Source organism: Arabidopsis thaliana, chromosome 5 (genome assembly GCF_000001735.4).
Source record: "Arabidopsis thaliana chromosome 5, partial sequence".
Lineage (NCBI taxonomy): Eukaryota > Viridiplantae > Streptophyta > Magnoliopsida > Brassicales > Brassicaceae > Arabidopsis > Arabidopsis thaliana.
In genome coordinates, this window is record NC_003076.8 from 3,197,780 (window position 1) to 3,224,986 (window position 27,207).

The 27,207-nt window shown below is 36.3% G+C and overlaps 9 protein-coding genes and 1 non-coding gene across 16 annotated transcripts; 4 read left to right on the forward strand and 6 right to left on the reverse strand.

The window, feature by feature from the left end:
* Positions 1-1,118: 1,118 nt before the first annotated feature.
* Positions 1,119-3,586, forward strand: AT5G10190 (Major facilitator superfamily protein). Of its 3 annotated transcripts, none has more exons than NM_121057.2 (3): positions 1,119-1,713; positions 2,091-2,836; positions 2,929-3,586. In NM_121057.2, the coding sequence occupies exons 1-3, from the start codon at positions 1,426-1,428 to the stop codon at positions 3,359-3,361; spliced, it is 1,467 nt and encodes a 488-aa protein (NP_196581.1). In that variant the 5' UTR covers positions 1,119-1,425; the 3' UTR covers positions 3,362-3,586. The 3 variants fall into 3 exon arrangements, with proteins under 3 accessions (NP_196581.1, NP_001330689.1, NP_001330688.1); NM_001343093.1 differs by having other exon boundaries at positions 1,323-1,713; positions 2,943-3,584; NM_001343094.1 differs by lacking the exon at positions 1,119-1,713 and having other exon boundaries at positions 1,754-2,836; positions 2,929-3,584.
* Positions 3,587-3,716: 130 nt separating this feature from the next.
* AT5G10200 (ARM-repeat/Tetratricopeptide repeat (TPR)-like protein) lies at positions 3,717-6,985 on the forward strand. Of its 3 annotated transcripts, none has more exons than NM_001343095.1 (3): positions 3,717-3,958; positions 4,369-6,447; positions 6,542-6,937. In NM_001343095.1, exons 2-3 carry the CDS (start codon positions 4,599-4,601, stop codon positions 6,586-6,588), a joined length of 1,896 nt encoding a protein of 631 aa, NP_001331557.1. In that variant the 5' UTR covers positions 3,717-3,958; positions 4,369-4,598; the 3' UTR covers positions 6,589-6,937. The 3 variants fall into 3 exon arrangements, with proteins under 3 accessions (NP_001331557.1, NP_001331556.1, NP_196582.2); NM_001343096.1 differs by having other exon boundaries at positions 3,731-4,425; positions 4,540-6,447; positions 6,542-6,985; NM_121058.3 differs by having other exon boundaries at positions 3,731-3,958; positions 4,540-6,447; positions 6,542-6,985.
* A 1,375-nt stretch (positions 6,986-8,360) lies between these two features.
* On the forward strand, positions 8,361-9,357 carry AT5G10210 (nitric oxide synthase-interacting protein). The gene has a single exon (NM_121059.2). It carries the CDS (start codon positions 8,457-8,459, stop codon positions 9,048-9,050), a length of 594 nt encoding a protein of 197 aa, NP_196583.1. The 5' UTR covers positions 8,361-8,456; the 3' UTR covers positions 9,051-9,357.
* ANN6 (annexin 6) lies at positions 9,089-11,051 on the reverse strand. The gene is made up of 4 exons (NM_121060.4): positions 10,930-11,051; positions 10,102-10,247; positions 9,808-10,026; positions 9,089-9,716 (listed from the first exon to the last, which is right to left on the reverse strand). Exons 1-4 carry the CDS (start codon positions 11,003-11,005, stop codon positions 9,201-9,203), a joined length of 957 nt encoding a protein of 318 aa, NP_196584.1. The 5' UTR covers positions 11,006-11,051; the 3' UTR covers positions 9,089-9,200.
* A 666-nt stretch (positions 11,052-11,717) lies between these two features.
* On the reverse strand, positions 11,718-13,704 carry ANNAT7 (annexin 7). Its single transcript, NM_121061.3, has 4 exons — positions 13,542-13,704; positions 12,997-13,142; positions 12,681-12,899; positions 11,718-12,468 (listed from the first exon to the last, which is right to left on the reverse strand). The coding sequence occupies exons 1-4, from the start codon at positions 13,615-13,617 to the stop codon at positions 11,959-11,961; spliced, it is 951 nt and encodes a 316-aa protein (NP_196585.1). The 5' UTR covers positions 13,618-13,704; the 3' UTR covers positions 11,718-11,958.
* An 867-nt stretch (positions 13,705-14,571) lies between these two features.
* Positions 14,572-14,644, reverse strand: AT5G10235. Its single transcript has one exon. It is a non-coding gene; the product is annotated as a tRNA-Arg (tRNA).
* Positions 14,645-14,871: 227 nt separating this feature from the next.
* ASN3 (asparagine synthetase 3) lies at positions 14,872-18,772 on the reverse strand. 2 transcript variants are annotated; one of them, NM_121062.5, is made up of 14 exons: positions 18,560-18,772; positions 18,161-18,299; positions 17,879-17,974; positions 17,548-17,689; positions 17,350-17,445; positions 17,071-17,165; positions 16,815-16,976; positions 16,649-16,729; positions 16,343-16,564; positions 16,125-16,259; positions 15,835-15,915; positions 15,663-15,749; positions 15,464-15,571; positions 14,872-15,367 (listed from the first exon to the last, which is right to left on the reverse strand). In NM_121062.5, exons 1-14 carry the CDS (start codon positions 18,637-18,639, stop codon positions 15,155-15,157), a joined length of 1,737 nt encoding a protein of 578 aa, NP_196586.1. In that variant the 5' UTR covers positions 18,640-18,772; the 3' UTR covers positions 14,872-15,154. The 2 variants fall into 2 exon arrangements, with proteins under 2 accessions (NP_196586.1, NP_001031864.1); NM_001036787.1 differs by having other exon boundaries at positions 14,909-15,367; positions 17,548-17,682; positions 17,875-17,974; positions 18,560-18,687.
* Positions 18,773-19,101: 329 nt separating this feature from the next.
* DOT3 (Phototropic-responsive NPH3 family protein) lies at positions 19,102-21,657 on the reverse strand. Of its 2 annotated transcripts, none has more exons than NM_001343097.1 (6): positions 21,459-21,657; positions 21,303-21,372; positions 20,264-21,165; positions 19,934-20,183; positions 19,738-19,866; positions 19,102-19,635 (listed from the first exon to the last, which is right to left on the reverse strand). In NM_001343097.1, exons 1-6 carry the CDS (start codon positions 21,587-21,589, stop codon positions 19,249-19,251), a joined length of 1,869 nt encoding a protein of 622 aa, NP_001330410.1. In that variant the 5' UTR covers positions 21,590-21,657; the 3' UTR covers positions 19,102-19,248. The 2 variants fall into 2 exon arrangements, with proteins under 2 accessions (NP_001330410.1, NP_196587.1); NM_121063.2 differs by having other exon boundaries at positions 19,934-20,138; positions 21,459-21,649.
* Positions 21,658-21,897: 240 nt separating this feature from the next.
* RABH1e (RAB GTPase homolog H1E) lies at positions 21,898-23,736 on the forward strand. Its single transcript, NM_121064.4, has 6 exons — positions 21,898-22,328; positions 22,502-22,572; positions 22,774-22,862; positions 23,001-23,112; positions 23,190-23,280; positions 23,379-23,736. Exons 1-6 carry the CDS (start codon positions 22,212-22,214, stop codon positions 23,520-23,522), a joined length of 624 nt encoding a protein of 207 aa, NP_196588.3. The 5' UTR covers positions 21,898-22,211; the 3' UTR covers positions 23,523-23,736.
* CDKC;1 (cyclin-dependent kinase C;1) lies at positions 23,714-27,009 on the reverse strand. The gene is made up of 12 exons (NM_121065.3): positions 26,783-27,009; positions 26,522-26,603; positions 26,304-26,394; positions 26,173-26,202; positions 25,971-26,080; positions 25,809-25,881; positions 25,615-25,735; positions 25,381-25,498; positions 24,935-25,074; positions 24,796-24,853; positions 24,573-24,643; positions 23,714-24,446 (listed from the first exon to the last, which is right to left on the reverse strand). Exons 1-12 carry the CDS (start codon positions 26,893-26,895, stop codon positions 23,936-23,938), a joined length of 1,518 nt encoding a protein of 505 aa, NP_196589.1. The 5' UTR covers positions 26,896-27,009; the 3' UTR covers positions 23,714-23,935.
* Between the last annotated feature and the right edge of the window lie 198 nt (positions 27,010-27,207).

Consider the following 27,207-nt stretch of genomic DNA (forward strand, 5'->3'; position numbering starts at 1 on the left):
AATCATATTGCATTTGGTATCGTTGATTGTGTGTGTATGTGTCCGTGTTGTTTTTCTTCTTAAAATTTGGACAAGTTTGTAATGAGTGAGTGGTGATCGATCATTCGGTAAGAGAAAGCATTGGACGAAGTTGGTCAACACCAATTAACCCACACAAGCAAAGTTGGTCAACTTTGCTTCCCACGTTTGTGACATTGCAAAAAGCCAAAGAAACGATTTCTTCAAATAAATTTGGCTGATACTGTTTCCATTAAATAGTACAGTATATAATTACTATATGATTCTGAAATAACATAGATTTATACTCATAATGTTTAAAAAAATATCGATTATAATTATATTTAACAAAGTTAGAACTTAGAAGCATTTGTTTTTGATATATGAATTGAATAAATTTCATAATAAGTTAATAACAATGAGTTTCTGACTTTTGTGACTAAAACCCAAAAAGATAGAGAAATCAGTGATTTCAAATTTTCAAATCACATATTAGTAGTCCACTATAAGTGTAAGAGCTAATTAAGAGTTTTATGGACTCTAAGCCCAATATGATTGGTCTATTCAACAAAAACAAATGGGCATCGGGTCTTAAACCCAACACATAAAGTTTCTTTTCTAATAACTCTTCATATGATTTAGTATTAGTTAAAAAGGGTATATTTAATCATTGTAAAATTATTTCAACTTTTCAAATAATGAATAGTAAGAAATTAAATACTGTCTATTGATATTCTTTATAAAATCCGATAATATTCAAACATGGTTTAGTTTTAGTTTTATTTTTTTTCCAGAAAATGTAAATTATAAGTAATTTTTTAACTCTATAATTTATTACCATTTAATTTAAGATTGAGTTATAATTTCAGTGTAAAAACAATTATTATTGATAGAATCAAATTTACATAACATGCCAACATGTGGATAAAATATTCACAAAAAATAGAATTATAATCTTGAATTAATTTATTAATTGAAAATGTACTAATATAACTAAACAGTAATTACTACATAAAACAAGCAGATATAGGTAAGAAAAACCAACAATGATAAAATTTGAGAAACACAAGAAACACACAAAAAGGGAAATATATATGTTCTTAGAATGAAAATTTATATGTAAAAGACAAAATTCAGTTAGGTAATAACATTGGCAAAATGCAAAATACAGGAAACAAACAAGATTCTCCTAAATTCTTGTAAGACTATTTTTAATCATGTCTTATGAATCAATTTCATCAGATCACAAATATACGGGATCCACGTCGTATGCTTTATGAAATCACATACGTCCACGTGTCATAGTATCCATCTGGACCGCGTATATTCATCTGCTTCGTCAACCTTGACGACTTCAGTTTTTCTCTTGCCGTTGAAGCAAGTGAGAACCAAATCCCCCTCTGTTCGATCCCGCCGCGGTGAGAAGCGATGAAGTCGGAGACTTTAACATTAGTTCTGGTGTATCTCGCCGGAATCATGGAGAGAGCCGATGAGTCTCTGCTTCCAGGAGTTTACAAAGAAGTTGGAGATGCTCTACACGTGGATCCCACAGCTCTTGGAACATTAACTCTGTTCCGCTCTATTGTTCAGTCTTCTTGTTACCCTTTAGCCGCTTACTTGTCTTCTAGACATAACCGAGCTCACGTCATCGCTCTCGGTGCTTTCCTCTGGGCCACTGCCACTTTCCTCGTCGCCGTCTCCACTACTTTCTTCCAGGTTTAAATTCTTTTCCCTTTTTGCTCTGTTCTAGAATAAACTCAAATCAGATCTGTTCGAGAATCTGTTGATTTGGGTAGAAAAAAGTCTGGAGCTTTAGGAGTTGATCTAGAAAACTTTCAGTTTAGGCGATTAGACATTGATTTTGAATGGCTGGACTTAGTAATCCTTTTGTTTTGTTTTGTTTTGTTTTGATGTTGAGATTTTTTTGTTCTTATGTGAAGGCATTAGAACTTAAGACTGTGTCATTGTGTTCTTCAGGGGATTGCTTCAATTTCATTGCAATGATTATGAACTCATTGCAAGTTTCATTTGTCACAAAGGTGAATCGAATGGATTTTACATTGTTCCTATATATGTTTGCTGGTTGAAACTAGGTGGCAGTATCAAGAGGCTTGAACGGGATAGGGCTAGCCATTGTGACACCCGCGATTCAGTCCCTAGTCGCTGACTCAACTGATGACTATAACCGTGGGATGGCATTTGGGTGGTTAGGATTCACATCAAACATTGGTTCCATACTTGGCTATGTATGTTCCATCCTCTTTGCCTCAAAATCTTTCAATGGTGTCGCTGGATGGAGAATCGCTTTCCTTTTGGTAGCAGTCGTTAGCGTGATAGTAGGCATTTTGGTCCGTCTCTTCGCAACAGATCCTCACTACAGCGACAGAAAGATCACAAAACATGTCAAAGACAAACCTTTCTGGTCAGACATAAGAGATCTATTGAAAGAAGCTAAGATGGTGATAAAGATTCCGTCTTTCCAAATCTTTGTCGCTCAGGGAGTTTCGGGTTCTTTCCCTTGGTCAGCTTTGGCTTTTGCACCATTGTGGCTAGAACTCATTGGTTTCTCCCACAAAACAACCGCGGTTCTCGTGACTCTTTTCACCATTTCTTGCTCTCTTGGAGGTTTGTTTGGAGGATACATGGGAGATACTCTCGCCAAGAAGTTCCCAAATGGCGGTAGGATTTTCCTCTCTCAGGTAAGCTCTGGCTCGGCAATTCCTTTAGCTGCGATTTTGCTTATCGGATTACCTGATGATCCCTCCACGGCCTTTAGCCACGGTCTGGTTCTTGTCATCATGGGATTATGCATCTCATGGAACGGTGCAGCTACAAACGGGTAAGTTTAATACTTATATATTTCAATCATATTCAAAATATTTTGGCTTTTCTTTACTTCCGGAAGCATCTACTTGAAATGGTTTTATACAGTCCAATATTTGCAGAGATAGTTCCTGAGAGAGCACGAACGAGCATCTACGCGTTAGACAGATCATTCGAGTCGATTCTAGCTTCTTTTGCTCCTCCTATAGTAGGGATGCTTGCTCAGAACATCTATGGATATAAACCAATCCCGGAAGGATCCACAAGCTCGGTCAAGATTGATACAGATAGAGCGAACGCAGCATCGCTCGCTAAAGCATTATACACATCGATTGGGATCCCGATGGTGATCTGTTGCACAATCTACTCGTTCCTATATTGCACATACCCGAGGGACCGAGACAGAGCAAAAATGCAAGCCTTGATCGAGTCAGAGATGCAACAACTCAATGAAGAGGAAGATGAGATCGAAGTGAAGTGTTTTGGAGCTGAAGAACACGATGAGGCTTATTTGCTTAAGCAGCATCAGAATGAGAGTTAAGAACAGAGTCAAATGATGATGATTTGGGTTGTTATTGACAATAGGGTTCCATACTTCAATTATAGGAAGATGGGGTCATAGTTATAATTTTTGTAAAAGAAAAGTACTGAAGTGAAATATACCGGTAGATAACATTTACAAGAACAGAGTAAAAGGAAAATTACTGATTTTTGTTTTTGTAAGGAAAAATATTAATGAGTATTGAATGATTATTCGCTTTCTTAATTTGCAAATCCCATAATAAAATTAATGTGGAGTATTAATTTGGTAAAAACATTAGACTTAGTTAATACCGAACCGGACTTAAACCGGATTCCGACAGAACAAGAGGCAGGCGCGTCAGTATATTGGAGTTATTTCCAATTTTGGGTTCTGATAATTGAACTTTACTCTTCTTTCTCTCCCAAACTTTTATACACAAGAGAAGATCCAACTCTCTCTCTTCTTCATCGTTGAAGTCACTTCCAATGTCGGACTGAAGAAGAGAAACCAGAAGAATCGTGACCTAAATGCAACTGTACAGATTCTTCAGTTAGTTGCAAAGATCGAAGAAATAGCTGTTTTTGTAGGGTTACTTTGCCAATTTCCTAATTCTAGGTATCTTCTTTTTCTTCTTAGCCTTTTTTCTCTCAGAGTCAAAATTCAGCAAGCAAAAGAAAGATAAAAACTTTCTCTTTTTGTTGTTTGTTGTAACGTATACAAGACTGGATTTTTATTCTTTTTATTTTATGGGTTTCTCGAAAGATTCGTGCTTTCATTGTAAAGTGTCTAGAATCCTATTTCTCTCTACTGGGTTTGGGTTCTTATACTCAATTAGCTGATTTGAAGTGTTTTTGGTACTTTAGATCTTACTGTTAGACACATCAAGAATCTCCACTGTTTGATATATGTTGTCCTTCATGTCCCCAGAGATCTAATTGATTCGAGCAATGTTGTCTTTTAGTTGCGGAATTTATTTGTTGTGTTCGATTGTGAAAATTTACAAGTTCATTTTGTCTATATTTCAGCTGTCTCTTTGTTTCCCTCTAGGATTTTTCAAAAATTAGGACCACTCAGTTTCTTTTGTAAGATCCAATTTCGCCTTTCGTTTTCAGGATTTTGACTTGGCAAGTAGTAACATATTATAAATTTATTCATTTTCAACTAAAGTGATATGTTTTTGGTGTTTGGTGTTATAGACTAATTGAGTGATAGCAACATCAAGGAAGCAGAAGCAAGTTTTGGTTTTTGTTTGTCAATGGATAAAGCTTCCTCACAAGAGTGTCCTTATCCAGGATGTTTCTTCTGTGTAATGAAAGAAGGAAACCCGAGTAAACGAAGATCCTGCATTCTCAAATTCTTTAGAGATCTTCCTTCTCAAGACGATGATGGTCAAGTTCTTCCCATTAGTGGTCTCTGGAACACAGCAATGGCTCATCCTAATGATCCTGAGTTCATTGAGCTTGGAATCTTTGAGTGTATGTCTGCTTTGATATGGAAAGGACTTAAAAACCGGCGTTGGCTATCTCATGACCAGAACATATACATTCCTTACTACGCGGCTCACATTATCGGGTCTTACACTATGAACATGGAAGAGTTTGCTGAGAGAGCTGTAGAAGCTGGTGTGATTCCTCCACTTGTTGAGCTTTTAAGAGGTAGGCTTACTTGGGTTGAACAGAGAGTGGCGGTTCGTGCTTTAGGGCATTTAGCTACTTACCCGAGTACTTTTCCCGCTGTTGCGGATCACGGAGAGATCCTCGAGCTTGCTATACAGTTGGCAATGAGTTCGTTGGAGATAGTTTATTCTCATTTTTACCAGTATCCGGATCGAAGGTTGAGTTACCATTGTGATCTGCTTACACGAGGCATGGGAGGTGTAGAGATGGAGTCGAGAAAAGCAGAGGAATGGGCGAGCCAGTTGCAGTGTTGGTCTCTTCAGCTCATAAACTGTTTCGCTTTTAAACCCGAGTTTCTTCCCACTTTGTGTAAACCTGAGTTCTTGGTGAATCTTCCAGTTATGTGGGGAGGACTTGTGAATGAGAACTCGCCTGCTGGTATCGGTTTGCTTAGAACAATCTGTCAGCATAAACTAGGTCGTGGACCTGTCTCTGCATGTGCAGGAATGATTGAGGCCTTGTGTAATATCGCTCGTTCTTCTGATGATTGGCAGTATATGGCGATTGAATGTCTTCTTTGGTTGCTTCAAGATCCTAATACGTCTCACAAGGTGATTGATAAGGCGGTGCCAACGCTTGTAGATCTTGCAGAGATCACAAACTTGGGTGATCACAAGAAACTTGGAGATTCCATTGTGAGTGTTCTTCAAGAATGCAGCTCAATGGGTAACCGTTCAAGGGAATTGATCGAAGAAACGGTAAATTCTCGACAGAGACTGAAATGGGAGAAGAGTATGCCTAAAGAGGACCTTCATATCAAACAAGCAGCAGCTTTAGTGGTCAAACTCGAAGGAAACTCTCTCTTTTCATCAGGAGATATCGCGGGTGCAGCGGAAAAGTACTCGGAAGCTTTGTCTCTATGCCCAATGAGGTCGAAGAAGGAAAGAGTAGTGTTGTATAGCAATCGAGCTCAGTGTCATCTCTTGCTACAACAGCCTTTGGTTGCTATAAGTGACGCTACACGTGCGCTTTGCTTGCACAATCCTGTAAACCGGCATGCTAAGAGTCTTTGGAGAAGAGCTCAGGCTTATGATATGTTAGGTCTAGCTAAAGAGAGTTTGTTAGATGCGATTCTGTTCATCAACGAATGTTCTCAGTCGAATGATCCGGATCTCTCCATGAGACAGAACAAGGTTCCTGATTACGCAGAGAGGTTGGTGAAGAAACAGATGCGTGCAGCTTGGTTGTTTAAAGAAGCGGCATTGAAGCATGGAGGTGTGCATAGGAAAGGTGAAGAGAGGGAAGTGTATGGAAATGAAACAGATGATTCGGAATGGGAAACAGCGAGTGAGAGTGATATAGGAGATGATGGAAGGGATCATATGGGACTTGATGATGAGGAGGAGGAGGAGGAAGATGAAGGTCACGGTGAGAAGTGGAAGAACCGGGATAAATCGAGTGAGAAAAATGAGAAAACTTCTGCCAAAGGTGAGATTCTTGCATGATTATGATCAACACATTGTTGTCTTGATTTCAAATTAGTTAATGGTTTATTGGTGACACAATCTATGAATTTGTTCAGGTATGAGGCATGGATACAGCATAAAGCTTGCAGAAGATGAAATATGAAACCTTGAAACACAACAAGGTCGTTACAAGAAGTTGAAGAACAGAGAAGACGTTGAATGGGTTTGAGTCTTTTTTACAAGCAAGAAACTTGCTTCATGGATATCGTAAGTTTTCTTTTACTTTTTTTTTTTTTTTTCGTTTCTTTATTTAGTTTTGTGTGATTGTAGGATTTGTGGTAAAATTTTATCCATTTTGAAGGAGTAAAGAAGAAAGGAACAATTGTTTTGTTTTTTCAGTGATTTTATTTATTTTTATTTTGTGGTGTATTTATTCAGAGACAAAGAGGAGTTCCAATTTGTAAAAAAATATTTTTTCCTTATATTAAGAAATGATTTGTGATTGAGAGAGATATTTTTTTTTGGGGGTCAATGATTGGCCGAGATTGTAGATTAAAAAACATTTTAAATGGATATTCGCACGTTAGCTAATACAGTAATAAAAAATTTGTACAAAGATAGAGAATTTTTGTGGGTCTTAGCTTATTGGATTGCGATATTGTAAAGTAAAAGTTTTGAAAAATGGAAGATCTGCATTTAGTCCACCGAGGATCATATGCATAGTCGATATTGACACAAGAGTGAAATTTGATTGGAGGAAAGAGGATATGTACCAAGCCACTATTTACCTTTTTTTTACGTCAGGCTCTTGAGATGATCTTCTTAGTTTTGATGTCTTTTTGCAAATTGCAGTGACGTTTTCTAAATTGGTACACTAAGTTTAAAAATGCTGTCCTTTGGATAACTCCAACGGATGATATGAACTAAAACAATGCTGTCCTTTCATATTATGTAAGAAAACACTCACTCGGTTAACTATGAGCAACCCACTACAAGTAAGTATTGTAAAAACGTTTTTTTCTTTCAAATTCCAAGTATTTTTTAAATTTTGTAATAGAAAATAATGATTTGGGTTTTGTAAGTTAGTATTAGGATTTAGATTTTTTTAAATAGTAACGAAAGTGTTTGATAAAAAAGTAAATAGTAACGAAAGTAACCTAAATTGACATTTCCATTACCCTTGAGATGATCAAAATAAACACAATTTCTGCATGATTATGAGTTTATGACTATGCTTATTAGCAATGATTTGTTCTTTCTATAATTTAAAACCAGTTGAAACTAAAATTGTTTTTGTAAAATTTAATAGATGATATTATTAGTATACAAAACTTTTGTCAACAATGAATTGTGTGATAAGAGTTTTTTTGGAGATTTTCTTATGTAATAAAGTCTATCTTGTATGACTACAATTGATCATGGGATTCGTGGCTAATATTTTTTGTAATTATATCTTTTGAGTCAAATTCCATACTCATTTTAATATATGCAATCGAATGTATCTACTAATAATTTGTTCTTATTTAATTTGATTCTGTTGACTCTGTTCCAAAACAACTTTCGGCTATTGGATGTGTCCACGCGAAATGTAATATAATAATGATCAAGTCTTCAAAATGGCACACCTTAATTTCTTTTTGCAAATTATAAAAATTCTTTATATGGTGATCCTACGTATCTATCTAATTATCTCCCAAAACTATGGGCAAGAGTCATTATTAAAATCGACCCTTGGTCTTTTGAGATGCTCAAGAGTTTTAATTTCTAAAATATTAAGCCTTCACTAACATGATTAGAAAAAAATAAAAAGTTAAAAACATGATTAGAAATTTAGAATATTTTAATAAGTACAATGTGGAAATCTAGTGTAAACTTTCCTCGAACATTCCCCATAGATTTATATAAATAGCTAGTGAGAATTTGTTCATGCACATATTCATCACAAAGGAACTCACTGCTCTTAAATTTGCTCTAATTGTTATTACCTTGGTAAATAATATATTCTTGGTTCGATTCGAAATTTTCAAGCAAATGGGTATCGTTGAAAACATTCGTTCCCTTAAATTTGAAGTGAAAATCGTGGAAGCTAGAAACGTAGAGCTCAAGTCATCGCCAACCACTCTCTTCGTTAGGTTCTATCTCCATGCAGGGAATAACAGTAAGATTGAACTAAACACTCCAGAGATCCGTTCGAGATCAGACTGTGAGGTCATTTCCTGGAACCAATCATTCGGTCTGGAGTGCCAAGGGAACGAAACCGCGGTCGAGGAATTGAAGCAACAAAGTGTTGTTTTCGAACTACGGAGAAGGAAAACGACGCCGTTTTTGAAGAAGTGGTCGAAATCAGAGTTGGTGGGTAGAGGAAAGATTTTTTGGAAATCGGTTATAGAGACTGATGGGATGGAAATAGAGAGATTTGTAGTGATGGATGAGACAAAAGATCACGTTCTGGAAGATTGTGATAAGCATAAACCTCTTTTGTTGAAGATAGCTTTAAAAGTGCAAGCTTCAAAAATCGTGAACACTAAGAGAGTGGAAGATCTTTGTGAGTGTAAAGATTGTAGAACATGTAACTGCGTAGATTATGAAGCTTTTGTTGTAGCTTGTGCGTTAGCTGGGATTTAGTTTGTAAGAATAAAATTTAAAGAAGAGATGATTCAAAGAAACCAGAATAAGTTGTTGCAGTAAAATGTAAAAACTAAGGACCAAAGTTCAAAGAAAATGAAAAACAAATAACAACTGTCTTATAAAAGACTATGAAACGATGATGTTGTTTCAAGCATGGTCATGTCCAAGAAGGGCGAGAAGCATATCCTTGTAGTCACCAGAAGTGTCATTAGCAATGGCTCGATCAAGAGGAACACTGTTCCTGCGTAAGTATTCTTCTTTGATCCGCTCCAGGTCGACCTCTGCTCTTGTAGTGACCACTCTAGTAAGTGCCCACTCGTCTGTTCCCATCCTGTTGATGGCTCGACGTAGAACCTTCTCAAAGTACTTCTCTGGATATGTCAAGCATTTGATCGCGGTTTTGAGTAATTGAACATAATCATCGTTCGAATCTTCTTTGAGAAACTTGTTAATGGAACTTCCAAACTTGTCCTTGAAGTGATTGAGTGTTGCATTGATCTGTGCTTTGCTCCTTGTTGTCAAGATTCTGATGAGATCTTCATCAGTGTAAGCCTTCTCAGTGATCTTCTTGTGAAGTGTCTTAGCTTCGGATCTAGCCAGCTTCACGTTGACCTCATCAGCATTTCCATCGTACCTGAAGGTGCTCACAAGAGGAACCAATAGCTGCATTTTTACAAGTGGTCAAAACAAAACAACATATCATCAGAAACTTACTAATTGGTTTAAAGAATGATATACATAAATCTTTCACTACCTTTCGGATATTTCCAGATGTATGGTATGCAACATCTTCCTCGAGAGAGGTCTTGTAGCGAACATGGTATGCTTGCTTGGTCTTGAAAAACTCAAGAGAAGGTCTAGTACAAGCGATTTCAACTAGGACCCAAATGTTTTTGGTGAACAATTTGGTAGATTCATTGGCCAAATACGCATCTCTCTCCGTTGGATCAAGAGTCCACAACATCACAACTCTCTGTTTTCAAGCAAAGTAAGATGTTCAAAATAAGATGAAGAAATATAGATTTTGTATCTTTTAGTTTTGACAAACCTCAAAGTCACCAGAAAGCTCTCCGTCTAATTCCTTGAGAAGATCCTTATTGTAGTTAGCAGCATAAACGGCACGAATGAAACTGCGTTGCGTTGCGTTTCTATGAGCCAAAATTGATATGATCATCCCTTCATTAGTTCCCCATCCTGCGCCACACAAAAACAAATTTCAAACCCAAGTTTAGTCAGATAGAGAGTATGTAACAAAACCTAACTAAACCAAACCAAAATTTTACGACAGTTAGAAATTAACTGTAAATATACAAGAAAGCTGATGTTCGCTAGTAGAAAAAAAACCAAGCTTGAAAAAATCTTAGAAGATTATTAGAATTTTTTTTTTGGGTTTAAATCTGAATAAAAAAATTGTTACGAAAGCAACAAGTTAATCTGTTTAAAAGAGTTGTCTAATCGTCGATTACAAACCAAACGGTCAGGAAACGCTCCAACATAAAATCAATTGCATCCAAAATCAGCAAAAGAGTAAATAATATGTCACACAATTTTGCACCGTAACAAAAGAATCATGCAATGGAGTATAACCACAAAACTTCACGAAGTTAAGACTTCCTAAGAATCATTTGAAAAACGAAATAAAAAAGAGCTAACTTATCATCCACTTCTTAAAATTAAACCTATATACGTGTCATCAACCAAACCAGCAAGCTAGATCAGTAGATCAGACCTGTCATGATAATAGATTGAACTATTGATAATCAACCCAATTAAATAATATCAAAATGCAAATGATTCAATCAAAGCATGAATGTGAAGGCCTAGTATTTAACTTTTACTAAATCAATCTAACAATGAAGGGATGGATCATGAAAACCTTTGAATGCCTTGTGGAGCTGCTCGGAGTCTTCTTCGGGAAGAGGAATATTTGCTGGAATTTTGAGAGACGCCATTCTCCGACCACTGAATATTTCTCTAGCTCTCTAGATGAGACGAAGAAAATGTGGGACGAGGAACATGCACACTGTCTTAAATAATGAAATGATATCCCAATTTTTTATATTTTATTAATTATTTTTGTTAAAAATTAGATTTAGCAATCTATGTAAATCAGTAAAAGAGGAAAAAATTATTAATACAGGCTGTCTACAGTGGATAGAATTGATAAAACAAGTATAATGTTTTGCATTTTTTTGTCATAAAGCTGAATATTAAATGGAAATTGCACATTTTCTTAAATAATGAACTGAAATCTCAAATTTTGTTAATTATTAATCAATTTTGTTTTAAAATAGACTTAACAATTTAAGTAAATTAGTAAAATGAGAGATTTTATTAATACAATTACAGGCTGTATACAGTGAACAGAAATGAAAAAACAAGAATCATGTTTTGGGTTTTTGTCATAAAGCTGGATTTTAAATGCACTTTAAACAGCTTAAATATGGGATTACATAGGTACCGAAATTTAACTTTTAATTTATTTATTTTTTCTGTTATATAATACACGCATATTCCTTAATTAATTTCATTATTTGGATATTTCATTATTTGGACATGGATTATAACACATGGCGGACAAAACATTAGAACCAATATTGTTCATTTTAACAAGATGTATTAAGTATGGGTTTAGCTTTAATTTTAAAACCATATAATTAAGGGGAAAATTATAACTCATTAGTTTATACTAAATTAATTATAAATAGATCAATAATAATTTTTGATATGGTTTTATAATTTTTAGATTTAAAAAAAAAAATAACTGAAAACATCGACGACAAATGAAACTGAAGACACTAAATTCTTAACATGACCAAGTTGCAAGTCCAACCACAACTGTTTTATTAAACACAAAGCGATAAAATTTAGTTTTTTTTCTTAAACAAAACTTGCAAATGTTATTTCAAGCATGGTCATGTCCGAGAAGAGCGAGAAGTATATCCTCATAGTCACCATGAGTGTCTTTAGCAATGGCTCGATCAAGAGGAACACTGTTTCTACGTATATATTCCTCTTTGATCCGTTCCATGTCAAACTCTGCTCGTGTAGTGACCACTCTCGTTAGTCCCCACTCATCTGTTCCCAATTTGTTGATGGCTTGACGTAGAACTTTCTCAAAATACTTCTCTGGATATGTCAAGCATTTGATCACGGCTTTGAGCAATTGAATGTATTCGTTTTCCGAATCCTCCTTTAGGTATTTGCTCATGGAAGTTCCGAAATTGTTTTTGTAGTGATTGAGAGTTGCGCTGATTTGTGCTTTGCTCCTGGTTGTCAAGATTCTTATGAGATCATCATCAGCATAAGCCTTTTCCTTGATCTTCTCGTGAAGTATCTTAGCCTCGGACCTAGCTAACGTCATGTTCACTTCATCTCCATCGTACCTAAAAGTGCTCACAAGAGGTACCAAGAGCTGCATAAACAAAAACATATGTCACAAATTTATATGCATTCTTGACATAGTTATACGAACTGAGTTTGTTAGCTAGGAATCTTAATTACATCAATAAACATATGAGATTTCATCTAGTATACAAAATAGATGAACTAGATACATTTGATTTTATTGGATATCTCAGATGGAATTAAGCTCATGAAACTTTCACATAATTAATTATATAATACCTTTCGAATGTCTCCAGATGTGTGGTATGCGACGTCTTCCTCGAGGGAGGTCTTGTAGCGGGCTTGGTATGCTTGCTTGGCATTAAAGAGTTCAAGAGCAGATCTAGTACAAGCGATTTCGACAAGAACCCAATTGTTTTTGGTGAACATTTTGGTAGATTCTTTTGCCAAATAAGCATCTCTCTCCGCTGGTTCAAAAGTCCACAACATCACAGCTCGCTGTTTTGTTTACAAAAAAAGAAAACATAGTTAAACAGATCAGTAGACTAAAACCAAAAGAAGACGAATATATAAAGATGTTGTCTCAAATTAAAACCTCAAAGTCACCGGAAAGCTCTCTGTCTAATTCCTTGAGAAGATCCTTATTGTAGTTAGCAGCATAAACGGCACGAATGAAACTACGTTGCGTTGCATTTCTGTGAGCCAAGATTGATATGATCATCCTCTCATTGGTTCCCCATCCTGCATTAGACAAATTCACAATTACATTAAAGAAAAATAGAGTCAGAATCATGTTTGAAATCATTCATCAGTATTAGATTGAAAAAGATATATAATTCTAGTAAAATTTATCTCGTTTCATCAATTTTTGAAAGGTCTATTAAATACTAATAGATTATTTTTGATGATAGGAGTAATTTTAACCAAATTAAATAAATCCATACCATAAACCAAACTAGATCTATATACTATATAGATCAACGAATATATACAGACACATGATCGATCAGATAAGAGGGTATAGTTGAAATAGATTACGCTATGACCAACCAAACTGATAGAGGATTCAATCGAAGAAGGCGAATGCTAGACTAGTTATAACCAAAAGATTAATGAAGGGGTATAGAGAAGGACATAAACCTTTAAAGGCTTTGTAGAGTTGCTCAGCGTCTTCTTCGGGAAGAGGAACAGTGGCGGGAACTTTGAGAGAAGCCATTTTTCGAACAAGTGAAATTTCTGTATGTTCTTGTTTTTTGTTGTCTAGATGATGAGGTAGATAGAGCTCGTGTTGTCTTACTTAAATAATGAGATGGCAATTAAAGTTTCAATAAAAAAGTTTTTGTATAAAGATGTATTTTGATAAAGAGACTTAGTAATTTTTAATGAATTAAATGAATGGAAAAGGTAGTAAATCAACTGAAAATATTATTGAATAGTAAATTTGTTGACTATATAAGTGAAGTATTAAAAGCCTATCTATTTTAGTTAAAAGGAAAGAAATCAAGATAGCTGGCAGAAAATGAATTTAATTAAGTTGAATAAATTTCAAGGGAAGTATTTATATATATAGAGTGGGACAGAAACTTATGATTTTGATTGTGAATGACACGTTTGAGTTTGGCCTTGACATATGAAGAGTATACACAACTTTTTTTTTTTTTACTTTTATAATTATGTTTAGTGGATATCTATGATTTATATTTATTAACATAATATTGTTGTTTTAATTTTTTTTTTGGAAAAAAACTTTGATTAGATTTTTTTAAAAATTTGATTACTCAATAATTAATTATTTTAAGCTATATATTAAATAGACCTTTAAAGGTCCATGTGACAAGTTTATAATTATAGGAATTTTCCGGAGACAAAACAAGATTTTCATTGCTTATGTCATTTGTTCTTGTTTAACTCCAAGAATCACGTGGTTAGTGCTAAGCTTAACGTTTAAGGAGCAGTTATTTTATTGGCAACCAAATACTGATTATCGACTAATTAAAAGAATCGTAACGTCAAATATCTAATTGGTGTAGTTTATATGTTATAAAATATGTTATGGATAAACAACCCACAAGAAAGTTATAAGAATTGTAATGAATTTCAAATTTTCATTAGACCGTAAAAACAGATCTGGCGCGAAAAAAATTAAAAGGAAGATTAAATAAAAGAACAACGACTCTGCTGGGGATCGAACCCAGAATCTCTGGTTTCGTAGACCAGCGCCTTATCCATTGGGCCACAGAGTCCTTGTGATGATAGTAGAACACTTAAACAATATAACTTTAATAGAAAGGTACTATTCCCACAATAGCCAACGCCAGTTTTCTTCTATAAAGATCCGTTTAATTTGCATGAACCAACCTAAACCTTCTTCTCTGTATCGTTTCAATTCCAATTACAGTGTACTTTGAAGTTTGAATTACTATAGAAAACCAAAGTGAATCAAAATATAGACTGATGATAATCACACTTTTTGACAGAACAAAGAAAATAGCTTTTGAGATAGAAAAAGAAAGAAAGAATCGGATTCATGAAAAATAACGTTCATAATCTGAAGTATCAAGCTTTCATGGATTGTCTAATAACACTAAACACAGAAATTCACCAGGAACTTATTAGGTACACATCCAAAGAACCCCAGAAAACAAGAAAAAAAGAAAGCCTTTTTAGAACCTATAGAAGAGGATATCTATTGTCTTTGAGACAATAAGAGTATTGCACGATTCAACATTAGCTGAAACCTTGTTTGTTTATCCTCAAACAATGGCTGGAGTCTTCTCTGCTAGTTTCTGTAGCTTCTCGGGACGAGAATCTTCGGTTTTATCTTCCCCATAAGCTGAAACATGAACTCCAAGAGCCGCACGACCTGATGGGTCAAGATTCTGTGACCAAGCTGCGTCCCATTCCACAGCTTTTGCTGTGCTACATGCCACACTTGGACCTCCTGGTACAGTTGCTCTAGCAGCACTCTGCTCATTTATCAGTTATATATCCGTTAAACAAATCTGAGCAAAGATCAAGACAATTAAAGAAGACCAAGTAGTTATGCAGATGAAAATCATTACCTTAGGGAAGAACTTTTCAAAGATGGTTCTGTAGTAGTAAGCTTCTTTTGTCAAAGGTGTGTTATCAGGGAAGACAAAGCTTGCGTTCATCAGCATTGTCTCAGAGACCTTACCAAAAGAGAAAGGAGAGTACCGCAATAAAATCAAACTGTTACGTTAAAATATTCTTTCTTATCGATTAAAAGAGACATCTTCTTACATGTTTGTTTGCATGATCTTTTAGACCATCAATCCAGCTGTATCCAACTCCATCACTGAACTGTTCTTTCTGCCTATATAGAATGTGCTACATTTACCAAAAAGATGACAAGTTGTTAGCAAAGCTAGATAGTTTTGTCAAATTGCAGGGAGCAAAGTTTTTGCTAGAAAACCTTTGGTAGGTAAGGATTTTTCTCATCATCAAAGGCATTGCGTAACACCCATTTCTCGATCCTTCCCAAATCAGGCCTAATCTGCATCATTGTTTAGAGTACAAATTATCACCAAATTTGAAACTTGAGATTATAAACTTGTGATAAAAAGAAAGTCATGAAAGAATCAATTCAAACTAGAATGTCCTGAAAGCAGTGTTATATATCATAGAAAGGACTCACAATCACTTTGGTTGATGTGTGCGTAATAAATAGATGAAAATGAAAGTGATGAGAAAGATGACACCTACCATCTTCCACTCTGGATCGATGCTCATTGCGACATTTATAAATTCTTTATCGAGGAAAGGTACACGAGCCTCAACACCCCATGCAGAAGTTGATTTGTTAGCCCTCAAGCAGTCATATTGATGAAGAGCTTTGATCTGTAAACACATCCGCCCACAAACAAGATTACAGAAGGCAGTATATCAAAAAAAAAGTTCTTGTCTAAACTCTAAGGCACTACCTTTCGACATGTTTCCTCATGAAATTCCTTCTTGTTGGGAGCTTTATGGAAGTACAAATATCCTCCAAAAATTTCATCAGAGCCTTCCCCAGAAAGAACCATCTTTACACCAAGCGATTTGATTTTTCGCGACATAAGAAACATTGGAGTGCTGGCTCTAATAGTAGTCACATCATAGGTCTCAACATGGTAGATGACTTCTTCTATGGCATCTATTCCGTCCTGATATTATCATTAGCGGAAGATATAAACAACCAACAAATCTTCATACTCAATACTCTTGTAGATGTAAAAGAGAAAATTTACCTGAACTGTAAAGTGTAACTCGTGGTGGCGAGTTCCTAAATAGTCAGCGACTTCTCTGCCAGCTTTAAGATCCGGGGATCCCTGAAAAGAAAACAGATGAAAATTATAAATCTTGATGAGCATAGAAAGCTTTTGGTGAAAACATTTTGAGAAATTGGGTCAAGACCTTCAAACCGATACAAAATGTGTGCAACTTTGAACCCCACTGACAAGCAGCTTCTGATTTTTCCAGATGGCGTAATGCTACTGAAGCAACAAGGGATGAATCTAATCCACCAGATAGGAGGACACCAAAAGGCACATCAGTCATTAGTCGTTTTATAACAGCCTGCAGTTCAAAGAAATGCCCACATTCATATTTCCAAAATAAGATCAGCATTTGTCAGAGAATATCTTAAGGAAGATAAGACTCCAGAATTTACCTTCTCAAAAGTATTGCGCACCACTAGGGGATCATATGGGGTTGAAGGAACAACCTCAGAGAACCACGGGGGGTTGTACCACCTCCTAAGCCCACCTACAAGAAAGTTTTGTCCCATCAAACTACACAGTAAAAGTCCCAACACAAACTTACTAAAAGATAACTAAATACCAGTTTGACAACATTGATATCTGTGAGCGTTTCCACGACAATATAAGTCAGCCAAGAAATGTCATTATTTGATTTTAAAAATAGATGTGATCTGATATGAAGTGCGAACCTTGTTTACTTGAATAGATGTGGCCTGGGGGGAAGCACATAAACTGCTCACAATCATCACTAAGTGCTTTCATCTCGGAAGCAAACCAAACAGAACCTGTGGAAGATAATTTGTCAAAAAGATAAATCAGTAATCAACGACAAAGAAAGAATGATCTTAACCCATTGAGGTGAATATCTTAGAAAAATGTGAACACACCATCGAGACCCCACCCGATGTAGAGTGGAGTGATACCAATGGCATCCCTTGCAGCAATAAAGCTTTTGTCTCGGGTATCAAGAAGCACAAATGCAAACATGCCATCCAACATGTCGACAAATTCCTCTCCATGTTCTTCGTACTACAATATTATGAAAATATAAATCAAACTGATAGAAGTCTGAACACAGTAACTGTTCAACTACCATAAGGTAATAAAGATTGAGGTGACCTTATTGGACTTAAACTTACACACAAGAAAAAGAAACAGAAAACACAACATCTAAAGAAGCCATGAAGTCAAATCTTCTTTCACTTAGTGAGTACTTACAAGATGGGCAATCACTTCACAATCACTCCCAGTACGGAATTGGTGAGACTTCAAATTTTCACGCAAAGCCTTGTGGTTGTAAATCTCTCCATTGACCTGAAAGCAAGGAAAGAGTCCAAACAAAAATACTCCTTATTCCTAAATCACATGAATCCTCATAAAGTTTGAGGTTTGACTCATGATTTCTTTTCATCATGTCAATGATCATTGAAAAAGGAATCGATATTCACTAATCCCAGTTGCTCCAAGCAATTGAGATTAGGACACAAGTAGAAAAATTACCGTGACAGCAATGGTCTTATCTTCGTTATAGAGTGGTTGATCTCCAGAAGTGGGGTCAACGATAGCCAAACGCTCATGAGCCAAATAACAATCCTCATAACAATGTAGACCACTCCAGTCAGGACCTCTATGCCTCAATCTACATAACATTTCAACAGATAGCATCATCAGTTTACCCATTCAATCAATATTTGACCAAAACATCTCCACAAGATAGAAATCGAGTAAAGGCTCTTCATTTAACAAAATCAAATCGTTTTAACCATAAAGTTGGAAACTTTTCTCTTCCAAAACAATACCCAATAACCTTTAGAACATTGCGCAGCCAAAAACAAAACCAAGGAGATCGAAAACAAAGAATTGGATGAGAGACATTAAATGTGTTTGATTTGAGTATACCTGCGAGAGAGTTCGATGATACGGGAACGTTTAGCTTGAGAGTTATCGACGCAGCCTAACACAGCGAGAATCCCACACATGGTGGTGGTGGCGGCAATAAGAGAACACAACGGCTTCAGAGAAATGGATGCTGTGAAAACTAAAAAGATGAACTTTATAAGATGGGTTTCCAATATTCAATCAGGACCGTTGATTCTGACAATTAATTCATTTTTATTCCTTAAGAGAAAAAGATTCTGATTTTAACTTTACCCTAATTTGCCTTTGACTTATTAATTTCGGAAAAAGATTCTGTTCCCCAGTGTCACGAGATTCGCCGGATTCTCGAGGAAAAAAGGAATTCTTAAAACGACGCGTTTTGATATATCCAATTCTCAATGAAACGATGTCGTTCGATAATACTCCATCACTAATGATGTTCCATCATAAGCAGGTTTTTAATAGAGTTAATCATATGATTAACCACTAATCAGAAAGTCACAACTCTTTTCATCAAATGTGTCAACAGTCTTCAAAACAATGTGAATACATAACTGGGCATTAAGCTGACATTTTTTTGGCAGAGACTATGATTGATTGGTTTAATTCCGTAAAACACAAGTTAGGGCTTATGACATTGACATTAAGCTGACATTTTTTGGCAGAGACTATGATTGATTGGTTTAATTCCGTAAAACACAAGTTAGGGCTTATGACATTGACATTCTCCTCCTGAAACTAGTTCTTTGTCCCGTGGAACTTCTTCTTCGTGTCCTCTCTCTTGTTTCCTCATCTTCTCGTTTTGTCTGGAACGATTTCTTCACCTTTTGCCAACGCAATCCCCAGTTATGTGAGCTCTTCTGTTTGCTACTTAGCCTTTCATACTCTTGTTGAAGCTCATTGTAATCGCTCTGAAGCTCTGACATCTTCTTCTTCACATTTTCTAACTCTTCCTTAAGTGTCTTGATGATTTCATTATCTCTAGACATTCGTTTATCCTCACGACCTCCAGAATTTTCTTCCTCCTTCTCTGGTAGCTTGTCTTGCATCATCATCCTCATCTTTACTTGTTCCGAGAAAAGCACTTGAGTATTGATCTTGTTTATGATAAAATGTTTTAGCTTTGGTCAGTCACTTGTATTACTCTTTGACTTCAAGAAAAGCTTATAGGATAAAAACTGTTCTGTTTTATCGCATACCTGGACGATAGTTCTTAGAGGCAACCGATCATTTTGTGCAGCGTGTAGGCATGCATCAAGTGATAGTTTCTCACAGTTCATTGTTTTGCATAATCTTCTTCTATCGTGATCTGACAATGAAGGATGAGTCTGCAACAGGGAATTTTTATCATTAGTTGTAGTTTTGTGATGAAATAACAAGAAAAGAGTTTATTACCTTGAGAAACATATCAATTGCTCTATAGAGACCATCATGACATTTCCAAGCATTTTCCGGCAACATTTCTGCTAGAACCTGAAACTTTGTGATGGGAAGATATGGATCTTTTGCAATCTCGGCTAAATAATTGTCCAAGAGCTTGGATATGCTTGGCTTTCCTAGAACTTGTTGTTGCTCATGCATCAAGAAAAACTCAAAAATCCTGTGAACCACATCCACATTGTATATAGTGTATACCTCAGGTGAGCTGTAGAACATAAATCAAAGTTATCAAATAAAGACTTCTTTAGTCGAAGTATCTAAAGTTAAAGAGTAAATTTTTCTCACCTGACTCTTTCTTGCTGTTCTTCATTTTTGAAGTTAGGAATTAGGAGGTCACATACATTAGCATCTTCCAAAGCCATGCCGACCCGTTTCTCAAGATCAGATATTAAAGCTGGTGATGCAGAGTAAACAATTGATGTTTTCAGCATCCTTAAGAGAAAGTGACATGAGACTGCTCCCGATTGTGGAGGAAGTACACTGACTAAACTTTCAATAGTTTCTTTATGTTCTTGACATCCTAAACTGTTGCTTTCCTCCATTCTTCCTCTGTTCACACTGAACTGCAACTCATTCTTGCCTAAACCGTAACCTTTTATACCTTCCAAATCATCATTGATTACCGGCAAAAAGTTATCTGCATACTTCATGATGATTTTACCTGTAATCTGTGGCTTGGCACGTCTTGCTTTCATAGTTGTTATAACCCTCATGAAGTGATCAATGTCAAGGGTGGCTATGTCATTGTATAAGCATCTTTCATTTCTATCTACAACATCTTCTGGTATGTTGTTATCATTGCAGGCTTTCCAAGCAAGCAAGTCACAGCATCTCCTTACGATTTGGAGGTTTTCGGCCCACGGAGATAAGTTTGTGCAGGATCTCAGAACAGTGAGTGTATCTCTCCATGAGGCAAGTACTACAAAAGTGATGAAAGCTTCTGTCTTGGAGATTAAATTCCCGGCTTCAAACTCTTCAGTCATGTACAAGTATTCTGATGCACACCTCAGTGGAGCTACATTGAGAGGATTCAAGTCCAGTGGGAGATTGTAGCAAAATTTCAGAATGGTCTCGAATGTATCTGCTCCACCTGGGAAGTTTTCCAGCTTGAGATGATATCCATTCTCAGAAGTTGAAGGTTTTAGCTCAATAGAGCTTATGTAACCACATTTGGAGATCAAAGGAAACTGTTCAAGGCAAAAACATGCGTAAAAGTCCAAGTTAGTCTATCCATACTGAGCTTTTGCACATCTTAGTTGTCTAGAATTGCAAACACTAGACTCACAAGCTAACACAATTTTCTCTATTGCTATAAACAGACTACCTTGTGTGCTTTGAAGGTAATATCGTTGACTTGAATAGACAGATCAGTAGGGATTTGAGATTTGACATACCTGCAATAGATTTAAAAAAAAAAACTCATTAGCTTAAGCTAAACTTGTCTGCAGTACCATGTATATATCATAAAAAGTTTGAATACCAGGAACGGTCTTTCTTCTCGAAGCTGTTAGCTAATGTAACAACTCTACTTGGAAATATAATGCTTTTGTTACATACTGGACCAGCATCTCCAAAACTCTTTAGCCTTTCTGCAGCTGATACTGAATTCATTCCCTTATGATCTGCAAAACAAAGAAAACGGGGTTATCTAAAACTACTAGAAGTGTAAACTATGTGTCAGATAGATCGATGAAGGTGTTGTTGCTTATATATATTTAGATTGGATAAGAGTGGGGACAAAATATGATAGTAAACGTGAAAAGATAGTGTGTGGCTCTTATATGGTATACATAGAGAGAAGCAGTTGGTGTTTTCTAGGTAGAGAATGTTTTAGTCATTAAATATGATATGTCTGTGTCATTGCCACCATATCTACTCTGGTCTCAGTAGTCTGCTTACTCTCGAGTCTCCACCATATATGTGAATCGTTGGATTCTTCAATCGTTTAAAGATATCACTATCGTAATTTGTGAAGAAACTTTAGACGTTCGTTTTCTTCTTTTTAGAGTAAAGGTCAATTTGCTAAATTAAGCAACTAATTTAGTAAATCAATGTAAACTAATTTTTAACAGTTTTTGTATTTTTGGTTGATGTTAATTTTCGTGGTTGGCGGTTACAATGGTGAAGCCATAAAAACGCGTCCAATCTCAAACCTCACCTGAGAAACCGCAAAAGTCAGATCTATTACCTTACATTTTACGGTGGAAGAACATTTGATCTCAAATCGGGAAAAATGGCGAGTGTGTCACCATTAGCAAAGTACAAGCTCGTGTTCCTTGGAGATCAATCCGTTGGCAAGACCAGCATCATCACTCGTTTCATGTACGACAAATTCGATACCACTTATCAGGTTGGATCATTTTCTTCTATCCCATCTCGATCAAAATTAATTTTGATCCATTGTCTGTGAGATCCACGATCCTGTTGCTGTAATGAATGGATCAGATTCAGAATTGCTAGAAACTCATAGCATTGTGTTCATTGGATCAAATTCTGATATTAGTTATGGTGTTTTTGTTGCAGGCAACCATTGGAATTGATTTTTTGTCAAAAACAATGTACCTTGAGGATAGGACTGTTCGTCTCCAACTATGGTAATTCAATTCAATATGCTCCTATCTTTTGATCTAAAACTTTTCACCTTTATCAAATATATATCTAGATGAGCATAATCTTTATTGTTTGGTATAATGTTTGAATGGAACATCAAAATGTCCATGGAAATTCTCAGCATTGTGTATCAACCATGTTCATTCTTTTAGTTATATGTCATTTTGAATCATATTACTGTGCAGGGATACTGCAGGACAGGAGAGATTTCGAAGTCTAATACCAAGTTATATCAGAGATTCTTCTGTTGCTGTAATTGTCTATGATGTTGCAAGTAAGGCTTCTTCTGTGAGAACTTTTCAGCTTTACCATCAAAGTTTCCTCTTTTGTGTACAATCTACACAGGATCCTTCTTTTTGCAAGGATGCTGTGTAAAGTCTCATCTTTTTTGTTTTGTTATTTTAATGTATAGATAGGCAGTCATTCTTGAACACATCCAAGTGGATTGAGGATGTTCGTACAGAGAGAGGTAGCGATGTCATCATTGTTCTGGTTGGTAACAAAACAGATCTCGTCGACAAAAGGTAAGAAACACTTGACGAGAATGAGACATGGAAGCTTTTTCTATTTAGCTATCCAACTTGATATTTCCATTTGACAGGCAAGTGTCGATTGAGGAAGGTGATAACAAAGCTCGTGATTATGGAGTAATATTCATTGAGACCAGTGCAAAAGCAGGATTTAACATCAAGGTGAGAGATGCAACTATGCTCTCATTACTCGTTTAAGATCTTGAGATTTCTTGGAATAACGCTTGGCTTTCTTGTTCTGGTGTTTTGGAAACTTGCAGCCACTTTTTCGCAAGATTGCAGCAGCGTTACCAGGAATGGAAACACTTTCTTCAACGAAACAAGAGGATATGGTTGATGTGAATCTAAAGACTTCGAGCAATTCGGCTCAAGGGGAGCAACAACGAGGTGGTTGTGCTTGTTAATCAGTTTTAAATATATACACAGCAGCAGAATAGGAAGATTTTTAAACGAAAGATTCATAATTTTATGGAACAAATAAATCCTGGTATGAGGAAAGGTGATTACACTTGGAGACTCTAGTTTTTCTTTGGAGAGGTTTTGTTTTCAATATAGAGTTGTGTAATAAAGACGTCTGAAAGCTTATGAAGAAGAATGGCATGTTTTGCTCTGTTCTCATTGCTCATTTCTTTTACATCACACACTGTCAGTCTCCATCTTGACATTACTAGAAAATGTTTGGATAACGAAATAAGACTTGGAAAGAATTGGGAAAAGAAAGAGATTCAGTTTCTCATATTAATCTATTATTAGTTTATTACTAGTATCACATTAAATGTAAGAGTAAGATATCAGATCAACAAATCATTAGAGCTCTTTACTGTTGCCATCCGTATTGCTGGTTTCTCTGATTCTGCCCTCTTCCCGAGCTACCAGAGCCACCATACTGACCACCTTGTGTGTAGTTAGGAGGTCCAACCCCGTACGGGCCACCACTAGGCCCTCTAGGACCAGCCACATAAGGAGCTCCACGTCCTTGTGGAGGATATGATCCACTGCTGTAACCTCCTCGGCTTTGATTATAACCCCCGCTCTGGTTTCCGCTAGGAGGGTAGCGGTTTGGACCAGGTGGACCACGCGGCTTCCCATAGAAGTTGTGGCTGGGTCCAGCAGGTACTTGTGGTGGTGCGTTGTTAGTGGGATGGTTTGGACCTGCAGGCCAATGTGGAGCAGCATGAGACTGTCCACCATGTTGTAATGGGGGTAAGCGAGAGTGCTGCAGCGGTGGATGCTGCAGTTTCTGTCTTTTTGCTGCTTCCTCGTTTTGGCGCTGCTGTTGCCGCTTTTTCTTTGTCTGGAACTCATGTGATGATTCATATGTGGGCAGACTGTTGAAATGAAACCTTAATTTAGTCAGAAAAAATTCCCCACGATCGCCTGTCTAATAAGCTAGATGATGATGCACCAGATGAGTTTCATGAACTTTGTCAGAGAAAATCAGAATATACAAATACCTCTTTGGGTCACATGGCAACGGATCAGTCCAAAAGTACTCGGCATCAAGAGCATCCTTTGCCGATATTCTCTACACAGGGGAAAGAAAAAAAGGAGACATTAAATATCTAAATGGTGTTAACAATGTCCTGACTTGAAGAGGTATGTTTCATCCAAAAAACAGTAAAAGACAGTTTTTAAGAAAGATAATTCGCTGGGAATAAGAATAAAGGTCTCTGATACCTGTGCTGGATCAAGCACCAACATTTTCTCCAGTAATTCAAGAGCATGCCGATCAAAGCTGTACAGAAGAGAAAGTAAAGCCAAATGAAATCTTCTGATCAAAGTAAAGCGGAGATATATAATGGTTTACTTTACTTACTGTCTGAAGAACTCTCTTACACGCCTCTTCAAGGGCCGTGCAGGCTTGAAATTGTTGAACCAAGGCATCTTGGAAACCCCAGGCCAAAGTTTTTCATCAGGTGATCCACAAAGCTCAAATATCTTGTTCAATTGTTCTTGCTGAAACAATGTAGGAGATGGCACATATTTTTTTGAGATTATCAATAACATGTATACATAACTGCGTCTATACCATTTTGTATACATGATATAATGCAAAGAACCTAACCAGCCTCCCACGGTCCCAAAATAAAAGTGCCGATAAATCTAATTCTAGTTAATCCCTTAGGTTTTCTACTCCAATGATATCACAATGCAACCAGGAGACCATGTAGATTCTTATATTATTAGTGGCACGAAAGCACACTGTCTTAACATCTGAAATTTTCAAAAGAACTGCGCTTTCAGCAAAGATGAAACGCTGACCTCATTTTTCCCAGGTAAGATTGGTTTTGCATGCAAAAGTTCGGCAAATATGCAACCAACCGACCACATGTCAATTGCTGGGCCATATTTTGTAGCCCCAAGTAGTAATTCAGGGGGCCTGCCGCAATATATGTAAATCAGCAAAGTAGTAATAACAATGAATTAGCAAAGACCATAATATTAAGACTATCTATGTATATCATGTAAACTTTGAATGACGATTTTTAGGCTTACCTATACCACAATGTGATGACACGATTTGTAAGATTTCCAGTATGATCATGAGAATACGACCGTGCAAGCCCAAAATCAGCCAGCTTTAAATTTCCCTCATTGTCGATAAGGAGATTTGAGCCTGGATCAAAATCTAGGTTAATATGCAAGTAAAGGTGATAACCAAACATCAACATTGTATTAAGGAAAATCACCTTTTATATCACGGTGAAGCACTTGATTCACATGACAATAGTGAAGCCCGGTAAGCAATTGCTTCATGTAACACTTTTAAATGGATTGAGTGTTAGAATAAAGTTGAACAATAAGTATGAAAAAGGCTAATAGAAGTAACGAGCTATTTAGCCGTGCAATACCTTAATTTGAGGAACAGTAAATCTCAGTCCAGGACGATCTGCTAGTCCAGTCAAATCATGATCCATGTACTCAAAAACCATGTAGATGCCACCCTTGTATTTGTTATTATCTATAGGTGAAAAAGCCACAACCTTTAGTTAAGAAGAAATCCTCAATAAGCAGAAACTAAGACAGTAGTTGAAATCACTTTTTTTCACAAACCTGGCTTTCCTTGGTCATCCCTGTCCCGACCTTTTAAGAGACAGAACCATTCAAAACACAAAATGTTTAGACCTCTTTATATAGAAATAGCTAACTTAATTCAGTGCAACATATGTGTTCCTTAAACAAACCTGGTGAAGTCACAATCTCTTTCAGCTGAATGACATTTTCATGATGAAGCTTCTTCAGAATCTTTATCTCTCTAATAGCTGTTATAGGAAACTGCATCATACCAGTTGTAAACAATGGGTTACAATTCCTATCGTAAACAAAAACTTGCATCTGTTCTAAACATAGTGAGCATCATAAAAAAAACGTATAGTCCATATAAAGTGAAGAATTCACATACCCCTTCTCTTTCATTGTCCATACGTATCTTTTTGAGAGCCACAATTTCACCAGTTTTGATTTCTTTAGCCATGTAAACTTGACTGCAACAGCAAAACAACAACAATCAAATCTCCTAAAAGCAACACAACATAGGCATTGTAAAAGCCTAATCATACAATCAAAAATCGCTTCAAAGGCCAATAATTTATCAATCCCAAGTAAAAATTAAGCCTTTTGAATAACCAAAGAGTGAAATTGAATTAAAGAGAAAGTGAATAACCCGTAAGTGCCTTCACCAATTTGTTCGAGCTTCTCAAAGCAATCAACGCTGCGAGATCCCCAGATTGGAGGAGGTTCCTCGAGATTTAGCTGCCCGAATGATGCCATCGCCATCTTCGTTCCCGGGAGTCCCACTGTCGAACAATATCTTTTACTCCGATGATCAAATTACGTCTTTCTCGATCGCTTTCCTTTTCTCTCAGACAACTCTCTCTCCGTAGGTTTCCCAGCTTATTTATGTAATTAGCGTTTCGGTTTAAATCTATGAATTGTCCGGTTTGAACCGGTCTAACCCTGAACAAGCGGTTGGTGTAAATTAGCGATCATCCGTTAAATTTAAATAAAATAATGAAAGAAATATCAAATATCATTTTTATTGACCGGTTTTCAAAAATACCACAACAAAAATAATCTTTTCAAAAGTAT

Coding starts and splice junctions, on each gene's coding strand:
- AT5G10190 (NM_121057.2), top strand. CDS start 1,426: ATGAAGTCGGAGACTTTAACATTAGTTCTGGTGTATCTCGCCGGAATC. Junction 1,714..2,090: donor TCTCCACTACTTTCTTCCAG/GTTTAAATTCTT, acceptor GGTTGAAACTAG/GTGGCAGTATCAAGAGGCTT. Junction 2,837..2,928: donor AACGGTGCAGCTACAAACGG/GTAAGTTTAATA, acceptor GGTTTTATACAG/TCCAATATTTGCAGAGATAG.
- AT5G10200 (NM_001343095.1), top strand. CDS start 4,599: ATGGATAAAGCTTCCTCACAAGAGTGTCCTTATCCAGGATGTTTCTTC. Junction 6,448..6,541: donor TGAGAAAACTTCTGCCAAAG/GTGAGATTCTTG, acceptor GAATTTGTTCAG/GTATGAGGCATGGATACAGC.
- AT5G10210 (NM_121059.2), top strand. CDS start 8,457: ATGGGTATCGTTGAAAACATTCGTTCCCTTAAATTTGAAGTGAAAATC.
- ANN6 (NM_121060.4), bottom strand. CDS start 11,005: ATGGCGTCTCTCAAAATTCCAGCAAATATTCCTCTTCCCGAAGAAGAC. Junction 10,027..10,101: donor AGCTTTCTGGTGACTTTGAG/GTTTGTCAAAAC, acceptor GCTTGAAAACAG/AGAGTTGTGATGTTGTGGAC. Junction 9,717..9,807: donor CATCTGGAAATATCCGAAAG/GTAGTGAAAGAT, acceptor GTAAAAATGCAG/CTATTGGTTCCTCTTGTGAG.
- ANNAT7 (NM_121061.3), bottom strand. CDS start 13,617: ATGGCTTCTCTCAAAGTTCCCGCCACTGTTCCTCTTCCCGAAGAAGAC. Junction 13,143..13,541: donor ACTCTACAAAGCCTTTAAAG/GTTTATGTCCTT, acceptor TGTCTAATGCAG/GATGGGGAACCAATGAGAGG. Junction 12,900..12,996: donor AGCTTTCCGGTGACTTTGAG/GTTTTAATTTGA, acceptor TAAACAAAACAG/CGAGCTGTGATGTTGTGGAC.
- ASN3 (NM_121062.5), bottom strand. CDS start 18,639: ATGTGTGGGATTCTCGCTGTGTTAGGCTGCGTCGATAACTCTCAAGCT. Junction 17,690..17,878: donor GTGAAGTGATTGCCCATCTT/GTAAGTACTCAC, acceptor ATAATATTGTAG/TACGAAGAACATGGAGAGGA. Junction 16,977..17,070: donor TGCGCAATACTTTTGAGAAG/GTAAATTCTGGA, acceptor TTTGAACTGCAG/GCTGTTATAAAACGACTAAT.
- DOT3 (NM_001343097.1), bottom strand. CDS start 21,589: ATGAATTCAGTATCAGCTGCAGAAAGGCTAAAGAGTTTTGGAGATGCT. Junction 21,166..21,302: donor TTACCTTCAAAGCACACAAG/GTAGTCTGTTTA, acceptor TGCCTTGAACAG/TTTCCTTTGATCTCCAAATG. Junction 19,867..19,933: donor CAATTGATATGTTTCTCAAG/GTAATAAACTCT, acceptor TCCCTGTTGCAG/ACTCATCCTTCATTGTCAGA.
- RABH1e (NM_121064.4), top strand. CDS start 22,212: ATGGCGAGTGTGTCACCATTAGCAAAGTACAAGCTCGTGTTCCTTGGA. Junction 22,573..22,773: donor ACTGTTCGTCTCCAACTATG/GTAATTCAATTC, acceptor ATTACTGTGCAG/GGATACTGCAGGACAGGAGA. Junction 23,281..23,378: donor AAGCAGGATTTAACATCAAG/GTGAGAGATGCA, acceptor GGAAACTTGCAG/CCACTTTTTCGCAAGATTGC.